The following is a 23,028-nucleotide window of genomic DNA, read 5'->3' as shown; positions in this document are numbered from 1 at the left end:
TTATTTCTTATTTCTCGATGACTCGATCTATGGGAATTCTATAGTATTTATAGAATTCCCCTACTTGATTCGGACGTACGACTCGGGAAAGAATCAAGAAGAAAACCCGAGAAGATTGACTCAAATCTATTCTAAACATAAGTTTGGTAATTATGGAAATAAAAACAAAATAAAGATAATTCTTCAAGATATGCTTCCAGCTCTAATAAGTGACGAAATCTCCATACTTCGCGGGCCTGGGCGCCCGACGCTTTGGTCGATCATTCCTTCCCTGAGCTCTGTTTCTTTCTCTGCTTCTTCGTCCATCACTCTCCTCGTTGCTCAGTTCGTCTGCGTGTTTTGCACTTGTGCTATCTTGTGTTATGGTCGAGTCTCTATCATAGTATCATCCCAATATAGTTATATTAGATATTTAATGACAGACGGAGGAATTAAATACTTTTTGAATGAGCAAGAATACGGGCCGAGACCAATGATGAGTGGTGCACGGTTAAAAGTAGCAGCCCAATCGTTAATAGATACAGGGCTTAGGATAAAATGGACGTGGGCTTTGGTTCGTGATAGGGGGAATAATTCATGTATTTAAAGCTCTTGTTATCCTTCAAATAATCGTCGTATTTATCATTCTTGTGTTTCTTGAAAAAATAAATTTAAAATTTAAAACAGGAAAATGAAATTTTGGGTAATTTATTTTACTCTCTACACTGCCAATGCATATACAATGTTGGAGGAGGAAAAAGAAGGAAGAAATTTATTGTACTAATAAATTTATATATAGATGGTTTGAATTGTAGTGTTTCTTGTTAGGAGGAGAAAACCCAGTAACATGTTTGTTTCTTGTTAGGAGGAGTATTATTTTTATCTATTTTAAGTACGAGCAGAAACATTTTTATATATTTACAGTGTCAGGCAACAACCAAATATACACTACCTGGGACTAAAGATTCGAATCTCCTAATTAAAAGTACAACTAAATATATAGGTTTCCATTTGTTCTTGCGACGCCCACTAGTGGTAATTTGCAATTTAAGATCTAGCTACGACTTCAATTTTGTAATTTGAATAATATATTATATTAATACATAAATAAGTTGAAAGTACATGCAAGTTGGCCAATACCAAATCATCAAGGCTTACATAATTCCAATTTCCCACATTAACATGCCTATATATATATATATGATCCACCTTTAATTAATTGTTTCACTACTACATCGAAACACCGCCACTCCATCAACCCACTTTCGGCTTCTCATCCTGCATAAATAATTAAATTTCCTAAATATCCACCATATATATATGTGAAAAATGATGTAATTTGTGTGTCTTGAAAAAGAATAAAAAATTGAAATAGTATAAGAAGAATGTGGGTACCTCGTCGGAGCTGGAGCCATTCCAGTGTGTGGGAAGGGGCACTCTGCCGCTCTCAATATGTTTCACATCTTCGAGGAGGATCTGATAGTGGGCCTTCACCTCCTCCGGTGTGCGCGTGCCCACCGCCCTCGCCACCTTGACCCACCGGTCCGGGCTGTTCTCCCCGAACTCCGCCAACGCCTTCTCAAAATCCTTATTCTCCTTAGCACTCCACTTCATGGAGCTTGATGCCATTTCTATCTACCTACCCTACTTACAATTTTGTAACACTAGTTCTACCTCAAACTCAACACTTTTTTAATATGGACTATACAACACCGCAGGTGGAAATGCTGCTCTTTTATAGGCTCTCTCTGGTGGGGTGGGTTTGGGTTACAAAGCATGTATACTATTTAGGACTGACAACATCTTATAATATGGTCCACACTTGATACTTGATATCATCACCTCTCACATCTCATTTTATCTTAATTCCTCTCATTTCAGCATATGATTTAATAATGACTTAATCATATTTTGCCCCTCCAACTTTCAACCTTTTTTTTCAAAATTATCATTGACTTTACAAACTCTCCACCCCAAAAGGTTATATTTACAGAAACCGGCGGTAAATTGAGGTGTCCACTCGTTCAATTCTTAGATGAATTATATTTTAACTAAGTTAGATGAGGACAACAATTCTAATTCCTAAAATTCAGGTGAAGTGACATTTTTTTCAAAGTCAATCGTTTTTAAATAGAAATATGAGTTGAGGACATTTTTTTGAAAAAAAAATGCTGAATGTTGAGTATAGGATTAACTCTTTATTACTAATGAATTTGGTTATTTGACAACCTTTTTGGTAGGTTTGTTGTCATAGTCAAGTATCATCAGCTGAATCTTCGTTTTATTTAATTGGATTCTTAAATTAAACAATTGTGTGTTGTTGTTTAGTTATATTTTGAGGTGTTGGGAACTTACTTCTTTGGTGTATATTTAAGTCGTCTAATCAGCTGTTTTCCACATGGGTTGGTATTTTGGGATTCGACATTTCCATTTCCATTGGCTTACTTTTCCGTCGAAAGCAAGCATCTCTGCTTAAAATCAACTAAACTAAACATCTATTAGAGAAAAAAAAAGTTCAAAATATCGAGGTTAGTAGCATCTAGCTTAATTTAATCATACTTTAAATACAGTATTATTTAACTGATTGACATATATAGGTTGGAGAAGCTGGATCCTCTGTTACATATTTGAATTTTGGAAATTGGCGGAAAATAGTTTAAACTCCCATTATTATTGAAGATTCGTGGAGGAGTTAGTAATAAGTACTAGTAGTCTTAATCAATAAGGATGGTTACTATTTAAATTACTATTTTACATTGATTTCTAATCAATCCTAATTGAATCACTATTTAAAATCAAGATTAATATGATCAATCAAATGATATAACAACAAAGCGATGTTGTCTTGGACAAAAAAACGTCGTTTTATTTTGAATTTTAACTAAAATGACTTTAATTTATCTAAATTGATATGGTTTTACTGCCACATATCATATTTACTTTTGTTACAACAATTTTGATTATTTCCATCATGGACAATCGGAAAAAATTTTAAAGTTACTAAAAATTTTATACAGAGTATTTGAAATTTCAAAAATAGTACTCCATATAACAAAAAGTGGATAATTTAAATTGCAACTATTCCTAAAAAATATGATCCTCTTTTTGGTGTATATAATAGTGTAGTCGATAACAATCATAGATGTCCAGCTAAAAATAGTACAATAATTTTTTGCACCAAAAGAATTTGTACATACATTTTCTACATTCTACTCATTGTAATAAAAGGTTATTTGGCATGTGTAAACTACAAGACATTTTGTTTGATATGCTTCCATTTTACAAGATCTTGGGGTGTTCAGACTCTTCCCGTTTCATCAAGATTTTTTTACCTGCAAAAGATTTCCACTCTGTTTTACCATTTCCATCTAGTACACTTATCTTCAATCCAAATTAATGCTAAATATTTATTCATGTGATTGATTATTTTATTTGGGCTAATACTATGAAATTTAAAGTAGAGGATCTTATTCACGATCAAGCTTAATTACAAGACTGCAAACGTGCTTTGCTCAAAATTAAAGAGGTCAAAATTTTTGCAGCACTAAGTTGTTAGTTTATAGTAGTAGTTATTACTTATTAATTTTTACATGCATAGTGAAACCATTGAAATATGTACTTTAATCTTTATACCGAGTATGATGCTGGAGGGGGTACTAAATATTCTTGCTGACATAGCCATATCATGATAAATCTTAGGGACATATGTACTATAAATCTTTGTGTTGCTTATAAGGAAAATAATTTGATCTTCACATATTACATTTGTCTAGTTGCTCTGATTCATGCTTCTTTAAATTGATTCTTGGCATGGAATCCTGAAAAGGAGATTACATCCAAGATAAGGTCCATAGGCCATAGCCAGACCCTAGTGACACGGTGCAGAAGATAAGTCCTCCAATAATGAAGAAAAATAATTACTAGTATTTTTTTAGGTCCCATTTGCTAGCTATATTTCATTATTATTTATCATAATTCTACTTATTGTTTAATTTATAAAATAAATTAATTACTAAGTCTGTGTTATTTCTTCGGGCCGAAGAGGTCTACACTTTTTCCATATTTTGATATGGTAATTGAACCAACCAAGGTGAGTTTATTTATTTACATTAAAAGTTGAAATAGTTTAGTTTGATGAATAGTGATAAAAGATAAACTCTAATTATTGTACAAACTTTAAACTATGATCTGGATCCACTATAAAAAACAAAAACGCTAATTATTGACGGAATTAGTGACAACAGCGGAAATTTCAGGGATTATTGACGGATAAGCAACTGAAAAATGTCAGTCACTAATTCGTGACAGAATATTCTGTCAATAATCCGAATTTACCATGGCGACCGCCTTTGATTTCCGTCATTGTAACTTTAGTGACGGATTTGTCCGTCACTAATATTTTTTACCGACAAGCTTATTATTGACGGATCTGTCAGTACTTAAATCTATCACTAATTCTGTTAAGTGCCTAAATTTTCACAGTGTGTTGACATTTTTTGTTGCTGTTATTTTGTGGTCCACGTCATAGTTTAAAGTTGGTATAATACTAGGTAGTTTGATTACAATTATTCTCATTTAGTTGATTACCTTAATTACTTAGCGAAAGCGTTTACCCTAAAATCAACTACTCATCTTCTCTTTGCAAAGACATTTCTTCCTTAGCCTTTCTCTTACCCTAGATTGAATGACTATTAAAATCAAAATGATGTAGAAGATTAAATTAACTAACAAAATCAAAATGATTCACGATCTGTAAAATTCTGTTTAATTCAAATAAATTAAGATAATCAACAACTAATTCTCGGCATGAAGGGGGCTTCTGATTACTAGGTTTTTACTGGAGAACATAAGTCTATCTATGAAACAAGATTCAGTAAAGACAGTCTTAGTTAAAATCCATATTTTTAGAAAATTGGTCGTGTGAACATCACAATTCCATACATTTAAATTCTTCAAACTACCAATTGCACTTGCTTACATTTTCTGAAAGTTACATTGATTTGGTTAAAATTCAAATAAAAAGAATCAAAGAAAGCAAACCAAGATTTGGGTCAGCCATGGAACACATAGGTAGAAGATTGAGTCGGTTGTGCAAGAGATTTTCTCTTGAAATTTGGGGCGGCTGCTTTTTTAGCCTTAATAATTTAGTTTTAATTAATAATTTTTAACTGGGATGATATTATCCTCTCATAATTTAAACATAAATCTAATTAAATCTGTATGCCAAACAAAAAATTAATTATCTACATGATTAATCAAATATACAAAATAATGACTAATGGTAATTGATCCATCCAAAACTAAACAATTTAACATAATTTTTAACTATTTAAATAATTTAAGTTATAATAAGTATTCCATAAAATATTTTAGATTAAGTGCTCCAATGATAAATATTAATACAGATATTTGAAAATCTTGAAGTCCATGGAAAAATATGTCCAAATATTTAGGATACGGAAATGGGAATGATATTTGTTCATAGCAAGCCAAGATAAAATATACTACTACTATAGCATAATAGAGTTTATTCTACAACCAACTCTTGCACATATTATTAGTCGATCGGTTGGTGCAACTTAATGAATCCTTATTAATTAGGATTTCCACTTTCATGGATTTTTGGCATATATCGAATCAATACTCAAATAGTCAAATGTACCATATGATATAGTTGAAATTTTTAATTTTATTTATTACTCCACATAATACAAAATGAAAATATTAGGGTATAAAATGTTTTTCAATTGGCGTATACACAAAATAGCAGAGTAGTGGACCGATGTACTCTTAGCCCATTGGATTTGCTCATTTAAGCCCAAAAATATACAAATAAAGAAAAAATCCTAAGATATGGTATATCGAGAGAAATGTTATTCGTGGGTGCATTTCATATTTAATTCATGTGAGTATTATTTTTTTGTTTAATTCATTTGATTTAATTATAATACTTTAAAATAATCATTGATATAATTAATTTTGCAAATAACATAAAACTAAAGCTCGGTTTGTTCTATTATTTATTTTCTGAAGTTATAAAGAAAATAAACAGAACTAACTTTAATTTTTATGTAACTTGCATCAACAACTCACATAAAATATGTAATATTTTCTCTATTTCTAGATCAAAGTATATTTTTATAGCTGTTAGCCAGTTATACACTCAAATTCACCAAAAATTCGAATTTGTCCAAATAATCTCCCAATCACGTAATTCAAAATGAGATGTATTGCAAATCACACCCAATATTGAGCCGGACCACCAACCCAATAGTCAAATGGAGTACTATTTCCACTATTTAAGCTTACCACATTTTTACTCTATCTAGAATCAAATTTATAATAATAATAATAATAATAATAATAATAATAATAATAATAATAATAATAATAATAATAATAATAATAATGATGATGATGATGATGATGATGATGATACTATCTGTACAGTTTTACCCTTATAAGTTAGTACAACCTTTTAAAATTATAATGAAAATAATATCATTATCATCGTATCCCCAAAATCTAAGAAAAATTGTAGTTCAATATATGTATCTCTGCTTCCAATCCATATTTCCAACCCTTATTCGTTGTTTATACAGGTCCTAACAGTAACGTACTATTAAAAGAAATAGAACAATTATTCTTATACCCCCAAAAAATCAAATATAGAATTTCGGTTGGTGAGTCGTTATAAAGTCACATCATTTTCATCCATTGACATTTTGGTAGAGGCCTACTTAATAGTACTACTAAAACAGTTTATTATCCAACTAATGCACAAGTAAATTAATTTTGGTTGAAGACTAAGCTACAATATTGATTTAATATACTATTCCACTTAGTATTTCCCTTGAACGTTACATTCATAATAAAGAAAAATATGATACAGTACTAGATAACTAGAATATTCGTTTCAAGAATTTATACTCAACTATCAGATATTTACATAGCTTCAACTTATCATTAACTTTACTTTTAATGGCCAAGACTTTGTTAAATAGAGATTGTAAAAATTCCTTTTATCCGCTCTTTTTTGTTATTGCAAGTATTTTTTTTAGTTAAGGTTAATTTTCTTTTTGAGTAATTTGAACTAGAAGAAATGAATCGGAAGAATCCAGATCGAAGGTCAATAATTATCTATATCAACGGTTGTTAATTGTCATAACATGTGCAGTCAAACTTACGTTATCCTTCAAGTGATTATTAAATTATAGGAGTACTATAGTCTATAATCAATAAACTAGTTACTTTCGGGAGTTAGTTAATTATGATTAAGCAAATGAGTGGGTAATCATAGACCTGACATAGTAGTGGACTTCCATTTTCTCTGTAAACCTTTTTTAAAAACTAAAGGGTTTTCATATTATTCATGATTTGTTTAGCAGGCAGATGTTTTATTCAACACTATGTTATCTATGTATTCAGATTTGTGTAAAAAAAAGGAATTATGTATTTGATTGACTATATATATAGATCTATGACATACAAGTTGGAATTAGTTAATTTAGTGTAATGAACAAAATAATTGCTCTTTATAAATAGCTAATCGAGCCAAATATTGGACGACCTTTAAATTAGTGACATTAATTAAAATATATTTACATATAGATTATATATCTGATGGCATATGATGGGAACATGGACTAAGTAATAGTGCAATTTAAAGGGAATCTTCGAATACGATCATGTCTTATTTTTAAAACATTGCATGCGTTGCTTTGTTCCAAAGTCATATGATACTTTTATACGGTCGACAAGTCTTCATTTTGCAAAAAACTAATGAGACATTGTCATAATTTTATTCGACAAGTCTTCATTTAGTAAAAAACTAATAGATGATTTAAAGATTCACAGTCGAGATGATTTAAAAATTCACAGTCGAGTTTAAGATTAGAGCATCAGGCCATCCGCATCCCTATCTCTTATTCGTCTCTTAATCATCTTATATCTTCATTATTCATGGGTCTCACTATACTTTTCAGCTCATCTCTTAACTAAGAGACAACACTTGCATCCCTCCATCTCTTAACCATCTCATTCCTTAACTATTCATTCAATTTCATTTTTAATTTTTATTTCCAACAAATTCAATTAATAAAAGCACACTTCATTAAATAAAATAAAAATTACAATTTAAAGGCCTAAAAAATAAAAAAAATACTCCCTCCGTCCACGAAAATTCGTCCCGGTTTGACCGGGCACGAGTTTTAAGAAATGTAATGGAAAGTGAGTTGAAAAAGTTAGTGGATTGTGGGTCCTACTTTTATATATTAGTTTTATAATAAAATGTGAGTAGGAATGAGTTAGTGGAATGTGGGGTCCACTACCAAAAATGGTAAAAGTGAAATGAGACAAATTTTGGGGGACGGACGGAAATGGAAAACTGGGACAAATTTTCGTGGACGGAGGGAGTACATAATTAAAATCCTAAAAAAAATTAAAAAATACATAATTAAAATCCTAAAAAAAATTAAAAATACAATAATTAAAATACTCTAAATTAAATTATAAAAACTACTCTGCCGGCGAGTCATCCCCCGAAGTTGGCGGTGCAGCCAAGTTAGATCGAGTCCGAATACCAAGTTGAGCTTTCAAATACGCAACTCCGTCCATATGGGCTTCAAATTGGGAGGACTCATTTTTTAAGTGTCAGCCATCACGGCGACCAAGTACATGGACATTAGGGTGTTCGAGCCCGTGCCCGTGCCCGTGTCAGAGCCCAAGCCCGAGCCCGCCTGGCTTGATACGCCGCGGCCCCTCCCCCTCCCTCTCGCCGCCTTCGCCGCCTTGGTCCCTTGCGGCAGACGCCGTGAACCGGAAGAAGACCCCCCTGCATCATCGGTTGGTGTGCCCTCTTGTGAGGTGTTGCCTTCGCCGCCATCACTAGACGAGTAGTGGCCACGCGCCGTGAGCTTCGTGTGTTTTGAGCCCGAGCCCGACTCGACACCTCCAGCCTACCTTTCAAGGTGGTGGACGTGCGACCAAACTTCGACATACTTGAAATCTTTACCGACGTCGTCTTTGAAGACCCGCAACGCCGCTCTCAGAATGTCGGCTCCACTGGCTCCGCTTTGGTAATTCGCCTCTTCTGCCATGTATATCGCGCAAAAAATTTTGACATCTTTGTCACATCGGTCCCAGTGACTGCAGAGCATCTTCACGTTGCGGGCAAAGGTCTTCTTCGGCTTTCGTGCTTTGTAAACTTCGGTGACTTTTTTTCCAAAAGCACAAGTGGGTTTGTTGATTCCCGACGACGGGATCGTACGAGACGTTGATCCAAGCGTTGTACAGCGCCAACGTCTCCTTTTCGCTGTATGGATGGCGACCGCCGCCCCACAACGCTGAAGTTTCCATCGCCGGACATTTTTTCAACAATTGGAGAGAACCGAATAGATGAGTGTAGTGTTTGTGTGTAAAATGGAGAATGGAAGAGGAATTGAGTATTTATAGAATAATAAAAGAAAAAAAATAATTTAAAAAATCGGCGTCACGCCATCCGCCAGCGTGTGCCACGTGGCCCGCGCGCGTGGCTCGCCAGCTCGAGGCCGGTCTCTTCGGCACGCGTCTCGTCGAGACGAGACCAGCGTCGCAACGCTGTCTCGATGTTGTCTCGTTCCGTCGAGACGAGACCGAGACAACATCGAGCCGCGATGCGGATGCTCTCAGCAATTCGTCCATAACTCGCCCTATAGCAATTTATAGTCCATATCATCATTTCATAGTTCTACGTATTTGTTTGCAATGGGATAAACTATAACCCGCCCTATCTTTTAATAATACATAAAATTAAGACCACAATATGAAAACTTCATTTTATTAAAAAAGTCGAAAAAGTACAAACCGAAATACTGAAATACTAAAATTTCAACAACGGTTACGTGACTAAATTTCTTCAATCATGTTGGACATGAGGCGAGGATGGAGTTGATGGTCACGCATTGGATCTTTGCCGAGAGAAGCTCGTTGCAACCCATTAGTAAATCTCGAAAGTAGGGCGGGGACGCCAAACCAGAGCTAGGTCCAGCTTCCTCATCGTTCCAGTTGGTGACTCTTGCACCTTCATCACAACAAAACATGACATCGACGATAACAACCTTGTACCGAAACGCACCGAACCTTTTACTATTGCCTAACAACTTGGAGCACACCAAATGCCCGCTCCACATCCATCAAACCACTACTTAAGTATTTTATACCTAAGGAACCACTACTTAATATTTTATACCTAAGGACCATTCTTTTTTATCGTTTGCAATATACATTTGTTGTTTTCCTTCAATTACAAAACAACCATATTTTAGGGCTTTATGTGATGTAGTTCTATACTATTTCATTAGGCCAACAACATAGTTTCATTTTGTCATTTTTGGAATGTCCAAAAAAATAGTTTCATTTTCAAAAATAGAAGTATTTTTCCTATACTTTTCTTACGTACTTTTTTTTTCTCTTTATCTTTCTTACTTTCCCTATTTTTTCTCCTTCTCTCTTATTTATTTGTGCGCATTAAAAGAGAGTATAATATTATTTTCAGCTTAGAGCATCCACAATGGGGCAGACGATGCGGTGTACGAGGCATCGTCCGCCACTGTGGCGTCGTGGACGATGGCTTAACCATCGTCCGCGCCCTATCGATCGTCCGCGGACAAAGCGCGGACGATGCTCATCGTCCGTCGCATCGTCCGCCACTGTGGCATCACGGAAGATGCGAACACGTTTTCTTTTTCTATTCTTTTTTTTTTTCCAAAATTTTTTCTTATTTAAACACCACAATTCTCAACCATTTCACACTCTGCTATTTCACATCTCTTCAATTATTCTCTCTCATCTTCTCAAAAATGAATCCCGACGACTACGATTTGAGTACATTGGATGGCTGCAGACGGGCCTTGACTCGAGCCTTGTTCGATGCTGTTAATGAAGCCGCGGCGGAGTGCTTGGCACAAATGCAACGGGAGGCGGAGGCGGTGGCAGTGGCGCGGGTTCCTCGGCCGATACGACGTCGGACGTATGTCCCGCGCGAGCACGACGTAGCTCACGAACGACTGTTCGCAGATTATTTTGCCGAGCAACCACGGTGGGGCCCGAATGTTTTCCACCGCCGTTTTAGAATGAGTCGGGATCTTTTTCTGTCTGCATTGTGCACACGTTGGAGGGACGTGATGAATACTTCCAGTATCGGGAAGACGGCATCGGCAGACACGGACTTACGCCGTTGCAGAAGTGCAAGGTTGCGATCCGGCAGTTGGCCTACGGCACCACAACGGATATATTCGACGAGTATCTTCACGTCGGGGATACAACTGGCCACGAATGTCTCAAGAAATTTTGTAAGATAGTTGTGGAGGCTTTTGGCGACACATATTTGCCAACGCCGGACTGCTGATAATTGCCATAGGCTTCTGATGAGGATGCACGAGACGCTGCACGGCTTCCCTGGGATGCTAGGGACCATCGACTGTATGCACTGGCAGTGGAAGAATTGCCCGACGGCGTGGAGAGGCCAATTTACCAGCGTCTACAAGGACAGCCACCCTACGATGATCCTGGAAGCCGTCGTTGACCATCGCCTCTGGATCTGGCATGCCTACTTCGGTGTAGCCGGGTTGAACAACGACATCAACGTCCTCAACTCGTCCACCCTCTTCGCGGATCAGTGCAGGGGTCGTGGACCGGCTATCGAGTTCACTGCCAACGGCCGCAGACATCATATGGGGTACTACTTGGCCGATGACATATACCCAAGGTGGCCTGTTTTTTTAAAGACGATCAGCTGCCCAATTGGTGAGGGGAGAGTCTTATTTGCGGCAAAGCAGGAGTCTGCGCGGAAGGATGTGGAGCGGGCTTTTGGGGTGCTCCAATCGCGGTGTGCAATCGTGAAAGATCCAACGCGTTCCTGGTACAAGGAAGTCATCGCCGACGTTATGTATGCGTGCATCATCATGCATAACATGATAGTCGAACAAGAAGTTGGACATGTCACCGATTGGGTGGATGATGAAGCCGGACCTAGCTCCAGCACGACGACCCCGCCAGTCGCTCGAGAATTACCGATGGGCTTCGGTGAGGTTCTACATCGACAGACCTCAATGCGCAGCCAACAAGACCATATTCTGCTCATGACCGACATGATTGAAGAAGTTAAGAACTGCAACCGCCGTTGAGAATTTGTAGTTTTTTTCACATTCGTAGTGTAATGTTTTAATTTTAATAAAATGAAGTCTTTTTTTCTAAATTTTGAAGTATTTAAATATTCAAATAATAGATAAAATGCTTATAGCGTGGCTTAGGACGGGCTATAGTCCGTCTTTTGCAGGTAAAAGTGACGGAAGATAAAATACTGATATGGCAATGCATATGACGTCGCTTAAGGCGTCCCAACTTGAATTTATATAAAAGCAGGAAATGAAGCACCATATTTAATTAGTACTAGTACTAGCTAGGAGTACAATATTTTTTTTGTTAAGTTGAGCTACATATAGACAATGATTTTTTCGATCCCGAGTACAGGTCAAATCCCGTCTGGAAACGAGTATAGGAGTATTCATTTATTTGTTGTCTTTTCAAAATTTATGATTTGACTTTTGATTATTTCATTCTCTTTTGTTTTATCAGACTTTTTGCCATGTCCTTAAAATATATTATCTCAAAGTGTTAATGGATATAGATATATTTCACGTTCAAGATTTTCATATTATAGAACTAGATCTATCGTTCTTGTTCATCACTCTTTGAGTATAATTAAAAAATTTGGAGGGGGGAAATTTTTGGATTTTGAGAAACCTGATAAATTCGTTTCACTTCAATACCAAGTTTGTTCGGAAAAGCTGAATATATATTTAGATCATCTTAATAGTAGTAATTTATATAGTCTAGTAATATCATAAAAATAATTATAAATATCTCTCTAGTATTTGAATTATATATATAAACCTCGAGAACCATGAAGAAGTGTAAATAAATTTCATCAAGACTTTTGCGGAATGGGGTTATGCAGTACCTTCCAAAACGATTTCTTTATATTAATGATAGATTATCACACTATAATATTAAAAATAAAAAAAAAACTTAAATACGAACAAATCTTCTGATCCATGTTAAGAAAAGTATTTCTTCATACAACAAAGAGTCCACTCTGTTTCTGTACACATATTAATATTATCTTCTAAGTTCTGACTCACAAAGATATACTAGTATGTACGTAATTAAATAATTATTGGTTAAGGTTAATACAATTTCGCAGCTTAGACAGTTACGACGTGACACAGTAAAACTACATTTTCATAAATAAATTAACACACTGTCGTCTGATCTGCATCATTTCAATTTTTTTAAATGAATTTGAAGTTGCAGAAGAAGAAAACCTTCTTAAAAAGAGAAAATATAGTATAAATCAATTAATATCAAATTAAATTCTTCGATTAGACATAAATGTCAAATTAAAATTCTAAATTTGTGAACATATATGGAATGCAGACTATTAACAACACATGCATACAAAATATGCTTTAGAAGTTGAGACTATGAACACAATAAATGGTTAAATATTTATATGTTCTTAAAAAAATTACATTTATAAATAAATGTAAATTTATGAAAATAGCCTTTCATTTTTATCAAAATTGCTAGGCATTCTCCCTCTGTCAATGATTAGTCTATTAATAAGATTATAATCATTGAAGCCATTATCCGTTTTACTGTATTACTAGCATTTATTAAAGGAATAAAATCAAGTAATCACATGTTAATGGGAATTAACTTTCATTAAGGCAAGCGATGATTCTTTATACAAGAATCTCAGAATTGAGAATAGACGTGCACGAGAGTCGTCTTCAATTAATTACTCCACCAAATACCAATAACACACACACTACACACACATCATATACACTATAAACAAAATATACACATTGCTCAAAATACATATACTACTATACACACTAATATATGGCAAGTTACACTAATTGTACCAGCTCATGTTGTTGTTCAACCTGTCATATATTTTCAAAAACAAATCTTTGTAATGATTTAGTATATTTCACAAGATTACATTGTCAAAAAACATGTAAGAGGCAGCAGAAATTTTAAAGAAATATTATGTACCCCATAATTATAGAAAGTTTACCGAGTATCACCCTCATTAATCTAAAAATATGAAAAATGAATAATTTGTGAAATTCTACTAGAATTAAGAAATAGACGTAGACATTATATAAGGAGGATTAGGTGTATTGAGCGGGATTTTCGGAGGTCAAACCTTTTACGGGTCACACTAATAACCCACCCGGGTCGACCCGACCCGTTACGCCTGCCGCCGATGAAACTTTCTGAAAAATTTCCGACAGATAAGCACAGCTCTCTTTCCTTTTTTGCTCAGCGCGCTATAATTCATCCTAGAGAGAGAGAGAGAGAGAGAGGAGTTAACCTTGGCATTTGTCTCTACAGCTTTACCGTTTTCCATCATCATCAGCATTCAGTAGCCTCTCTGCATTTCCTTCTCTCTCCACCTAAAATCCATAATTTTTGCTTCTCTCTGTTCGGAAATCTTCCATTTCTCTCCCATCCGTCAAAAGATGCAACGGAGAAGAGGATGAGCGGAGGTGAAGTTTGAAGATAGATTCACTGCTTTTGATTCGGTTTTTCGTGAAGGTGAGCTCCGGATTAAAGTTTATTTGTTACTTCCTCTACATTTTAAAGCAACGTAAAATTGGACGCACACACCGAAAATCCCTAAATTCTGCGTGCTGCCAAAAATCCTAGCGAGTGATACGTGAATGCAAGGCGGGAGGTTTCCTGAATTTCAATGAGGTTGGTGCCGAAATGGTGGAACGGTGGAGCAGGGTAGTTTTAATTTTTGTAGCTTCATTTTGCTTTCTGTTTGTGCATACATTGGAGCAGCAATTGTTGGTGTCAAGGCAAGAGAGATTGGCTCTGATTCAATTGAGATCTTCGTTAGGGTTGAGAGCGAGGTATTGGCCTATTAAATCTGACCCGTGCACTTCATGGGCGGGTATACAATGCACCAATGGAAGGGTTACAGGAATCAATATATCAGGCTTCAGGAGAACTCGGAGGGGTAGTCTAAATCCTCAATTTTCAGTGGATGCACTCCGGAATTTGACCTTGTTATCCTCACTCAACGCCTCAAATTTTGTGTTGGCCGGGCCGATCCCTGACTGGTTCGGGTTGCAGCTGCCTTCACTCCAAGTGCTTGATCTTAGGTCTTGTCTTATCAGTGGTGCTATTCCATTGACTCTTGGCAATTTGAGCAGTGTAATCGAATTGTATTTGTCGGATAACAACATTACAGGTGTGGTTCCGCCTAGTTTAGGCCAGTTGGTTGGGCTTTCCGTGCTTGACCTTTGATCCAGCTGGTGGAAGTTCACCAACCCCAGGAGTCTTGAACTTTTCAACTCAGGGTGATGCATTTACGTACCAACAGATTCTTCAAGCTGCTAGTGAATTCAATGACGCAAATCTTATCAAGCACGATCATTCTGGTGATCTCTTTTCTGAGAAACTTGAATATGGAATCCCTGTAATTATATAAAGAAGATAGATTTACAGTCATCATCAGTTAAAAGGGAAACATACATGTCCGAGTTGGAAATTTTCAGCAAGGTTTCCCATCCTAGACTGGTCCCTCTCTTAGGGCATTGTTTGGAGAACGAGAACGAGAAGTTTCTTGTTTACAAAAGCATACCAAATGGAGACTTGTCCAGTTCTCAGTTCTCTGTTCAAGAAAAGCAAACCAGATGATGATAGTTTACAGTCATTGGACTGGATAACTAGACTTAAAATTGCAATAGGAGCTGCTGAAGGTCTATCTTACTTGCATCAAGAATGTACTCCACCGCTTGTTCACAAGTAGCTTGAAACAGTGTAAATATTTACCCCAACTGTCGAGAAGCTTTCTTTAACCTCGTTTGATAGCTAGCAGTTATTGTTTCTCTTTTATTATTCATGCTCATGTCCTAAATGGGAGTCATAAAAAATTTCTTTTAACGTATTCCTTCACTAAGTATTTCATTTTTTCCTTTGATAACGCATTGCAATTTTCTTCATTTCTTCGTTTTTTCATTTTCTATTTGTTGATGCTTGCCATAGATGATCTGATGCTTGTTTTAATTTTTGAGCTAATTCATTCTCAGCATGAGTTGGAGTTTCCTAAGTGCCTAAATGGAATTGAGCAATTGTTAGATAATCCAGCAATTTTATTTTTAGGTATTCATAAATAACATAAGAATGGTTTTCATAACAAATATTGCATTTATTCAGGAAGAGTACTTTTGAGTTTTCCATGCCCATTACACACTATTTAAGTAAGGGCTATTGGAACGTGTTCTATATTTAGCTACTTGGCTAGTTTTGAATTGAAAATTTCCTATGACATTGTAGTCAAAGCATACTTGGTTTTATGATTGTTTTGCAATATATAACTATTGCAGGGTCTTCTCTGATGCATGTTCTTTCTGTGCTGATCTTTACTTGAGTTCAAATCCTTATGGTATCAAGAAATAAGTCATACTGCAAAGAAAAATGGAGAAGAACATCCAAATGAACTCCTTTACAACTTTAAACATATTTTGTTGGTAATTTGTCTACTGTATCTGTTTTGACCCTCTAGTCTCCCAGTAATGACATTGATTTCTTGTATTCCTGAAGGGACGTTCAAGCTAGCAGCATCCTGCTTGATGATAAATATGAAGTACGGTTGGGAAGTTTAAGTGAGGTTTGTGCTCAAGAAGGAGAATTTCATCAAAATAGGATCACAAGATTGCTACGATTCTCCCAGTGAGTATTTCCTATATTGATCCTGATTGCCACTTTATTTATCATTCTGAAGTTTTCATTTTCAAATGAACTTTAAGACCGAAAGTATCGAATCTTTGATTGTACTGAGGACTTGTTCATGAATATAGCTTTTCAAACTTGTGATCATATCTTACATTCATTTGGGATGTTGCATCTGTTTGATGGACTCTGAAATAATAATTAGAATGTTATTCCATCTTAAATGAAGGTTCTCATTATCAACATTTAAAATCTGCTTGGTGCACTCTAATTAGTATTGGTATAAATATAATTGTCTGTGCTGTTAAGCCAATTGTGATGGATGATGATTTTCGAAATAAAGATGGGATGTTTTGGTGTGAGATTTGGAGTCCCCTCCCAGACTGCCTTCCGTACATTCTCCTATCTTCGAAGTCGCTCTGGTAATCAATGATGTGTTTGATTCCCGCAAACAGAGTTGCTTACAGGTTTAGGAGACTCTTTTCATTTCTTTTGTTTTATTAATTATCTGGGAGAGGTTTAACAGAGGGTGGGAATTGAATGGAGAGTGATTGTTCGTGGTTTTGTTACTGCATATTTTTTAATGGTTGTCGGAATTGTACATTATTTTATTGGACATGGGGTTCCTGGGGACAAGGAGAAGGACGACATTGTTGTCTGAAATCTGAATTAATATATCAATGGAAATCTCACCTCTTATTCTGTATGAAATGCTGCAAAAATTCTTTTAAATTGAGGAATGGAAAACCAATTTTCTTAACCCAAAATAACAATAATAACCGAGAAAACAGATGATATAAATATGGGAAAAGAAGTGTGTAAAGTACATGTGAAAGATCCGAGGGAAATGAAAATAGAGGTAGAAAAAACAAAAGCAGTTTCCTACACAGATTCAAACCCGAGTAATTTGATTCAGAGTCCAATGCCGTAACCATGGGACCTCTTTGTTTGTATTTAAACATTATTATCTACGAATGTGCAATACCCACTGTATTCAGAGTCTCATTCTTCAGCAGAAAATCTAGACTAGTTCAAGTTTTTGGAAGTTCATCTCTTGAAACCAAAACAAAGATACACGAGAAAACAAACAGCCGGAAAAAAGGACTTTGTTCATATGTAACAAAAAAGAGCTTTCATCATCCCAAACGCACAATGCTTGTACACCAAAAAAACCAAAAGAATGAGCGAGATGGATCCATGAACTATACAAAGGCATGAACTAATGTCATTCAAGAATTATGCCCCATATCATGCAAAATGTTCATTCTAAATGAAGAGGATTTTGTGTCCCACAGGTAGATTTCCAACATCATTCACCTTGAGATTGCATCAACTGCATTGACCACCTCTTCAGAACTTGTTTCAAGCACTTGTCCACCTAATATGATTTCATCTAAAATCATATGGATCTGAAGAACAAATCGCGCTGGAAATGAGCAAATTTGCTATAACAGCATGAATCGTAAAGCTTGTTACAGCATATGTAATAAGCAACGAGCTAAAGTGACATGTTTGAAAGCACTTTGGTATTGCTAAGAAAGAAATCTACCTTGTAAAAATTGAACACTATGTGAAGCTCGCATACCTCTCTGAAACAATTGTTCAATGTCTCCACAAATACTGTATCAACAATAAGGGTGTTTGGTTTATGCCATTGCCATACCTTGTCTTCTTCAATATATTTAGTCATCATAAACATAACACTAGCATAATCTTGAACTAGATATGCAAAACTGTATTTTCGTGTCATGTTCAGATGCTTTACCTTATTTATGCTTGGCCTAAACCCTATAAATTCGTGTCAAGGACTGCCACATTGACAGATAGTCCTATTTATGCAAATTCTGTAAAAATGGCAGCTAGAATCATGTGAATTGAAGATAAAAAATCAGGTCTAACCATAAATTCAACTTGGAATACCTTGCATCAGATCTATCATCGCTAGCTCATTTTCAGATTTGTCAAATATGAAGACAAAGTACAGTGTTGCAAAAGTTTTATAAACAAGCCGTACATCCTGCAAGGTTGAACAACAACGCAGTTTCAGAAAACGAGCCACATACATAATTTTATAACCATCTAATTAAATTTCTGCAACAAGCAATTCAAAATTCAAATGAAGCAAACCTGAAATTCATAGAATTTGATGAGGCGAGGCTTGCCTTGATCGTTCATTATGATCACTCCTCGTATCATTTTCTTCACCAATTTTGTGCGACTTCACTGCTGTTTTGTGTATGAGCTGGAGGAACGTGTGTAAAGAGTGTTGGTTTACCATATCATCATTATTTTGTATACTTTATTGTGTTTTTGCTCTAAATCTATAAATATAAATATTAATTTATTCTGATTTTTATTTAATTTATTATGAGCTTACTTACAATCAATTAATTTATGCCACTAATTTAACTTTGATTATTTATTTACGTGATTTTGTTATACGGTCACCAAAATAAGATCATACAATAGTCAATATGATACTAGTACACTAAATTAAATAATTTTATTTATTTAATTATATTAAAAAATGAAAGGAAATGTGAAAACAATAAAATGAAATACAACAAATAAAACTTCTTTAATTTACTATAATACGATAGTATTTCGATACTTATAATAAGGTCTTTTTTTAGTTGATATCAGTTGATAGTGTCAACGTAAATAGTCATTAAATTATATCAGCACTGCAATTTTCATTACGCACAAAATCAGAATAAATCAATTATTTAATAATTTAATAGACAAATTTTAAAATTAATATGTAAAACCAATATTTTAAATCATATTCCCTCCGTCCCAGATAATTCGACCCAGTATTTCATTTCGGGCCGCCCCACGTAATTTCTCTCACTTTTACCATTTTTGGTAGTGGACCTCATATTCCACTAACTCATTCCTACTCACATTTTATTATAAAACTAATATTTTAAAAGTAGGACCCATATCCCACCAACTTTTTTAACTCACTTTCTATTACATTTCTTAAAACCCGTACCGGGTCAAAGTGTCCCGAATTATTTGGGACGGAGGGAGTAGTAGTATACTAATTTAGTTTTCTTTTAACTTTTACTCCATCGAATTAAAAGTTTCATGCTCCATAGTAGTATAATAGTGCTATCTAAGCATATCAGAATGGCTCGTGAGAGGGCTAATCAAAAGACACTGTGATGTATTTGAACTAAATTACCAAAGTTTTAAACCATTCTAAACTCTCAATTCTAGATCTTGTTTTGATCTCGAGGGAGCCTATTCAACTCAAATCATTGTATACTCAAAACTTTGGATATCAGTTGAGTCTGGTTTGTTAGATTAATGCAATAATGACCTGAAATAACCGATAATTTAAATATTTATACTTGATTTTCATGGAGTAATAAATTTGACATACATAAAGTCCATGGGTGATGGGCCGAGAGCCCACATACAAAGAATAAATAATGAATTTCCTGGGCTTTATAATTGTAGCGGTAAATTCAAAAAACCAAATCATATAAAATGGAGCGGACGTGATCCACGAGAAAGGAAACCCGCCTGACGCGGACCCGTCCACTATTAAAGTAGTAGTAACATTAATTTCATAAATCGAATATCATGGGTTTCACCAAAACCATGTCAATCTACACTCTACATATTTAACCCAAATCTGCTGATTTTATTTTATTTCTTTGCGATAATACTAATTTTCTCTCTCAAAAGATTGTTAAACACTTTCCAAATTTCCCTGACTTTTTTTTTCATAGTAGTGCTACGTAATACTATACAAATAACTTTGCTGCGGATATTAGGCCATGTCGCATTGGGAAAGTATTATCGTAGTTATCTCTTTCGTCCCAAACCAATACTCTTACGAGTAGTAAATAATTTTTAAGTTTAATGTAAAATTTATTAAACTATTGGTCCTTTTTTATCCTCATTTACAACAACCGCGTTGACATGGAGTAAAACATGTTCGTACAATTTACTTGGAAACAATAACAATAAAATGACAGCTTGCAGCTGTGTTTTGCATTTATGATTCAGTTATTTCAAATAGTAAGTAGAACAAACAGATTTGAATTTACCAGTCGTATTTATGAGATCACATGCGCCAATTTAAGTACCACAACATGGTCCTCTCATAGTTTTCACTCATGAGCTTTCACGTTTTTTACCGAATAAAACTTGACAGAATAAAATAATAAATCTGATAAAATTTAGTTTGTCCTATAAATTTAAAAAATCATGAAATTTAATACCTCACAAATAATAAAATATTTAGATCGTCAATGTATAATACACGGTTGATGAGATTTCGAATATATAAAAGATTCGGATGGCGGAAATATAAATCTAAATTTAAACTATCACATTATATATGGAGTATATGATTTCATTCAAATCTAAACATATGGGACAATTGCAAATATTGTTTAATTTTATGGTTTTTTTAATTAATTTTAAAATTGTGATATTGACTAGAATTTGACTTAATTTAATATGTCAATTTACTTTTTTAAATCATTGAAACTAAGGCCGTTATTTTCTATGTCGGTTAGATAAATTGTAGATTTGTTCATTTATATGTAAACTAGCATAAAATAGATAAAATGAATTATAAAATATAGTGTGACAAAAGTAGGTTTATTGCAACCAAACAGGTTGTAGCGTCGTAGTTGACAGCGTAGAGCTATGGTGACCTGCTGGGAGACTTTCGGCCTTAATTCATAAACCTGATTGAACAAGATTAGTCGGATTCCGCCAATAGGCGGGCTCAGTACACCTGTGGTCAAACAAAAAGAATTAGATTTATTGTAGAACTTATTGTAATGTTGGCGGAAAATATTTCACCTATTTGCATTTCTTTTAGGGTTATTATCCAAAATATATACTACCAACTTTTGATCAGTTCAAATTTTTATCATGAAATTTAAATGTGGTGAAAATATCACATTCTATTTCTTCACCATATTTTAAGTTTGTGATAAAAACCTAAATTAACCAAAAGTCAGGTGTATTTTTTAAATGGCCCTTTTGTTTCTTTTAATGTGACCAACTCAATAATAATAATAATTGGTGGTAATAGTAGATTAGTAGTGGTGGTTCTGTAATGGTGTAGTGGTAGTGGTGCAGTAATCATAGCCCACTAGTCCATCACACCAAAAAACAAACATCATCAATCAATTTTGGAAGTTAATAGTAGTAGTATCATCTATCACTCTGTTCCAATTTTTCAGATAAGAGCCTTAATACTTTCTATTCACTTGTATAACTGCATTTTAAATTTATTCATAAATTATTTTATTGATCACAAATGCATATACTTATTCATAAATTATTTTATTGATCACAAATGCATATACTTATTCATTTAAACCGCCATATTTGTAAATTGAAAATAAATAAATAAAATTTGTTAACATTCAAATAAGATTTGCAAATTACTACTCCTCATACTACATTTTAAATATTGAAAATTTGCCTATTTTAAATGAGTGAATGACTTAATATTTGTCTACAACCGTGGCCGCCCCTTGCCCCCTAAAACCTACGTTGCGTACCCTCAGCTGCAACCTACCGTGTGCTTCACCGAACGCCTCTTATTAGCCAATGTCACGGCCGCCCCTAGCAACACAGACACATTATCGGCTCCCAAAAGCACGCTGCGTTAGTTGTTGGCTTGTTGCGTTTGCTAATAATCTCGTAAGATTTTATAAAAGAATAAGAAAAAAATTGGATTTTCTAGCTTGATTACATAGACGATAATCGCACACATTTGACATTTTAAATCAAAGTAGCAATTGGTATATGCCTTGCTAAACTTTCTTACCTGGGTTTAGTCTCATTCGGACATGATACATCATAATTCATACATGCATGATGCATTGGGTAAAACTCTTTTTGTGCTTCATCTATAAAATATTGACGGGATTCGAATTTTGGACAAATTTTATGTTATTTTACCATGTATATATATACTTGATTAAGTTTATTTAGACTTGTTTAATTAAATAAAAACTTAGGGTGATTGAATTATTGGTGTTGTTAAGTAAGTTTGTCAAACTTGGTAGTAGTATATTTTTCACTCTTTTTGCCGAACTTATATGAATTTGAAACCTTGTGATTACAAGAGTAAACTTACCTTCTTATATGAATTTGAAACCTTGTGATTTCTCATGAGTAAACTTACCTTTTTTTAAGGGAATCAATGTTACATTTTTGTTATTGGTATTGACTAATGAGTCTACACTCTACATTGATATTATTTGAAAAGTGAAG

General features: G+C 34.6%; 3 protein-coding genes and 1 pseudogene across 3 annotated transcripts; 2 read left to right on the top strand and 2 right to left on the bottom strand.

Moving 5' to 3' along the window:
- Nucleotides 1-1,080: 1,080 nt before the first annotated feature.
- On the bottom strand, nucleotides 1,081-1,667 carry LOC125222872 (protein RADIALIS-like 4). Its single transcript, XM_048125720.1, has 2 exons — nucleotides 1,375-1,667; nucleotides 1,081-1,257 (listed from the first exon to the last, which is right to left on the bottom strand). The coding sequence occupies exons 1-2, from the start codon at nucleotides 1,606-1,608 to the stop codon at nucleotides 1,234-1,236; spliced, it is 258 nt and encodes an 85-aa protein (XP_047981677.1). The 5' UTR covers nucleotides 1,609-1,667; the 3' UTR covers nucleotides 1,081-1,233.
- A 9,723-nt stretch (nucleotides 1,668-11,390) lies between these two features.
- Nucleotides 11,391-12,143, top strand: LOC125221271. Its single transcript, XM_048123394.1, has one exon. The coding sequence runs from the start codon at nucleotides 11,391-11,393 to the stop codon at nucleotides 12,141-12,143; it is 753 nt and encodes a 250-aa protein (XP_047979351.1).
- A 2,079-nt stretch (nucleotides 12,144-14,222) lies between these two features.
- LOC125221269 lies at nucleotides 14,223-16,778 on the top strand (annotated as a pseudogene).
- A 1,085-nt stretch (nucleotides 16,779-17,863) lies between these two features.
- On the bottom strand, nucleotides 17,864-18,858 carry LOC125221534 (AP-3 complex subunit sigma). Its single transcript, XM_048123649.1, has 3 exons — nucleotides 18,694-18,858; nucleotides 18,323-18,393; nucleotides 17,864-18,182 (listed from the first exon to the last, which is right to left on the bottom strand). The coding sequence occupies exons 1-3, from the start codon at nucleotides 18,836-18,838 to the stop codon at nucleotides 18,087-18,089; spliced, it is 312 nt and encodes a 103-aa protein (XP_047979606.1). The 5' UTR covers nucleotides 18,839-18,858; the 3' UTR covers nucleotides 17,864-18,086.
- Between the last annotated feature and the right edge of the window lie 4,170 nt (nucleotides 18,859-23,028).

The sequence above is a fragment of the Salvia hispanica genome, chromosome 4, assembly GCF_023119035.1.
Source record: "Salvia hispanica cultivar TCC Black 2014 chromosome 4, UniMelb_Shisp_WGS_1.0, whole genome shotgun sequence".
Lineage (NCBI taxonomy): Eukaryota > Viridiplantae > Streptophyta > Magnoliopsida > Lamiales > Lamiaceae > Salvia > Salvia hispanica.
Note: the sequence above shows the minus strand (reverse complement) of the source record. Positions and strands in the feature narration are given on the sequence as shown.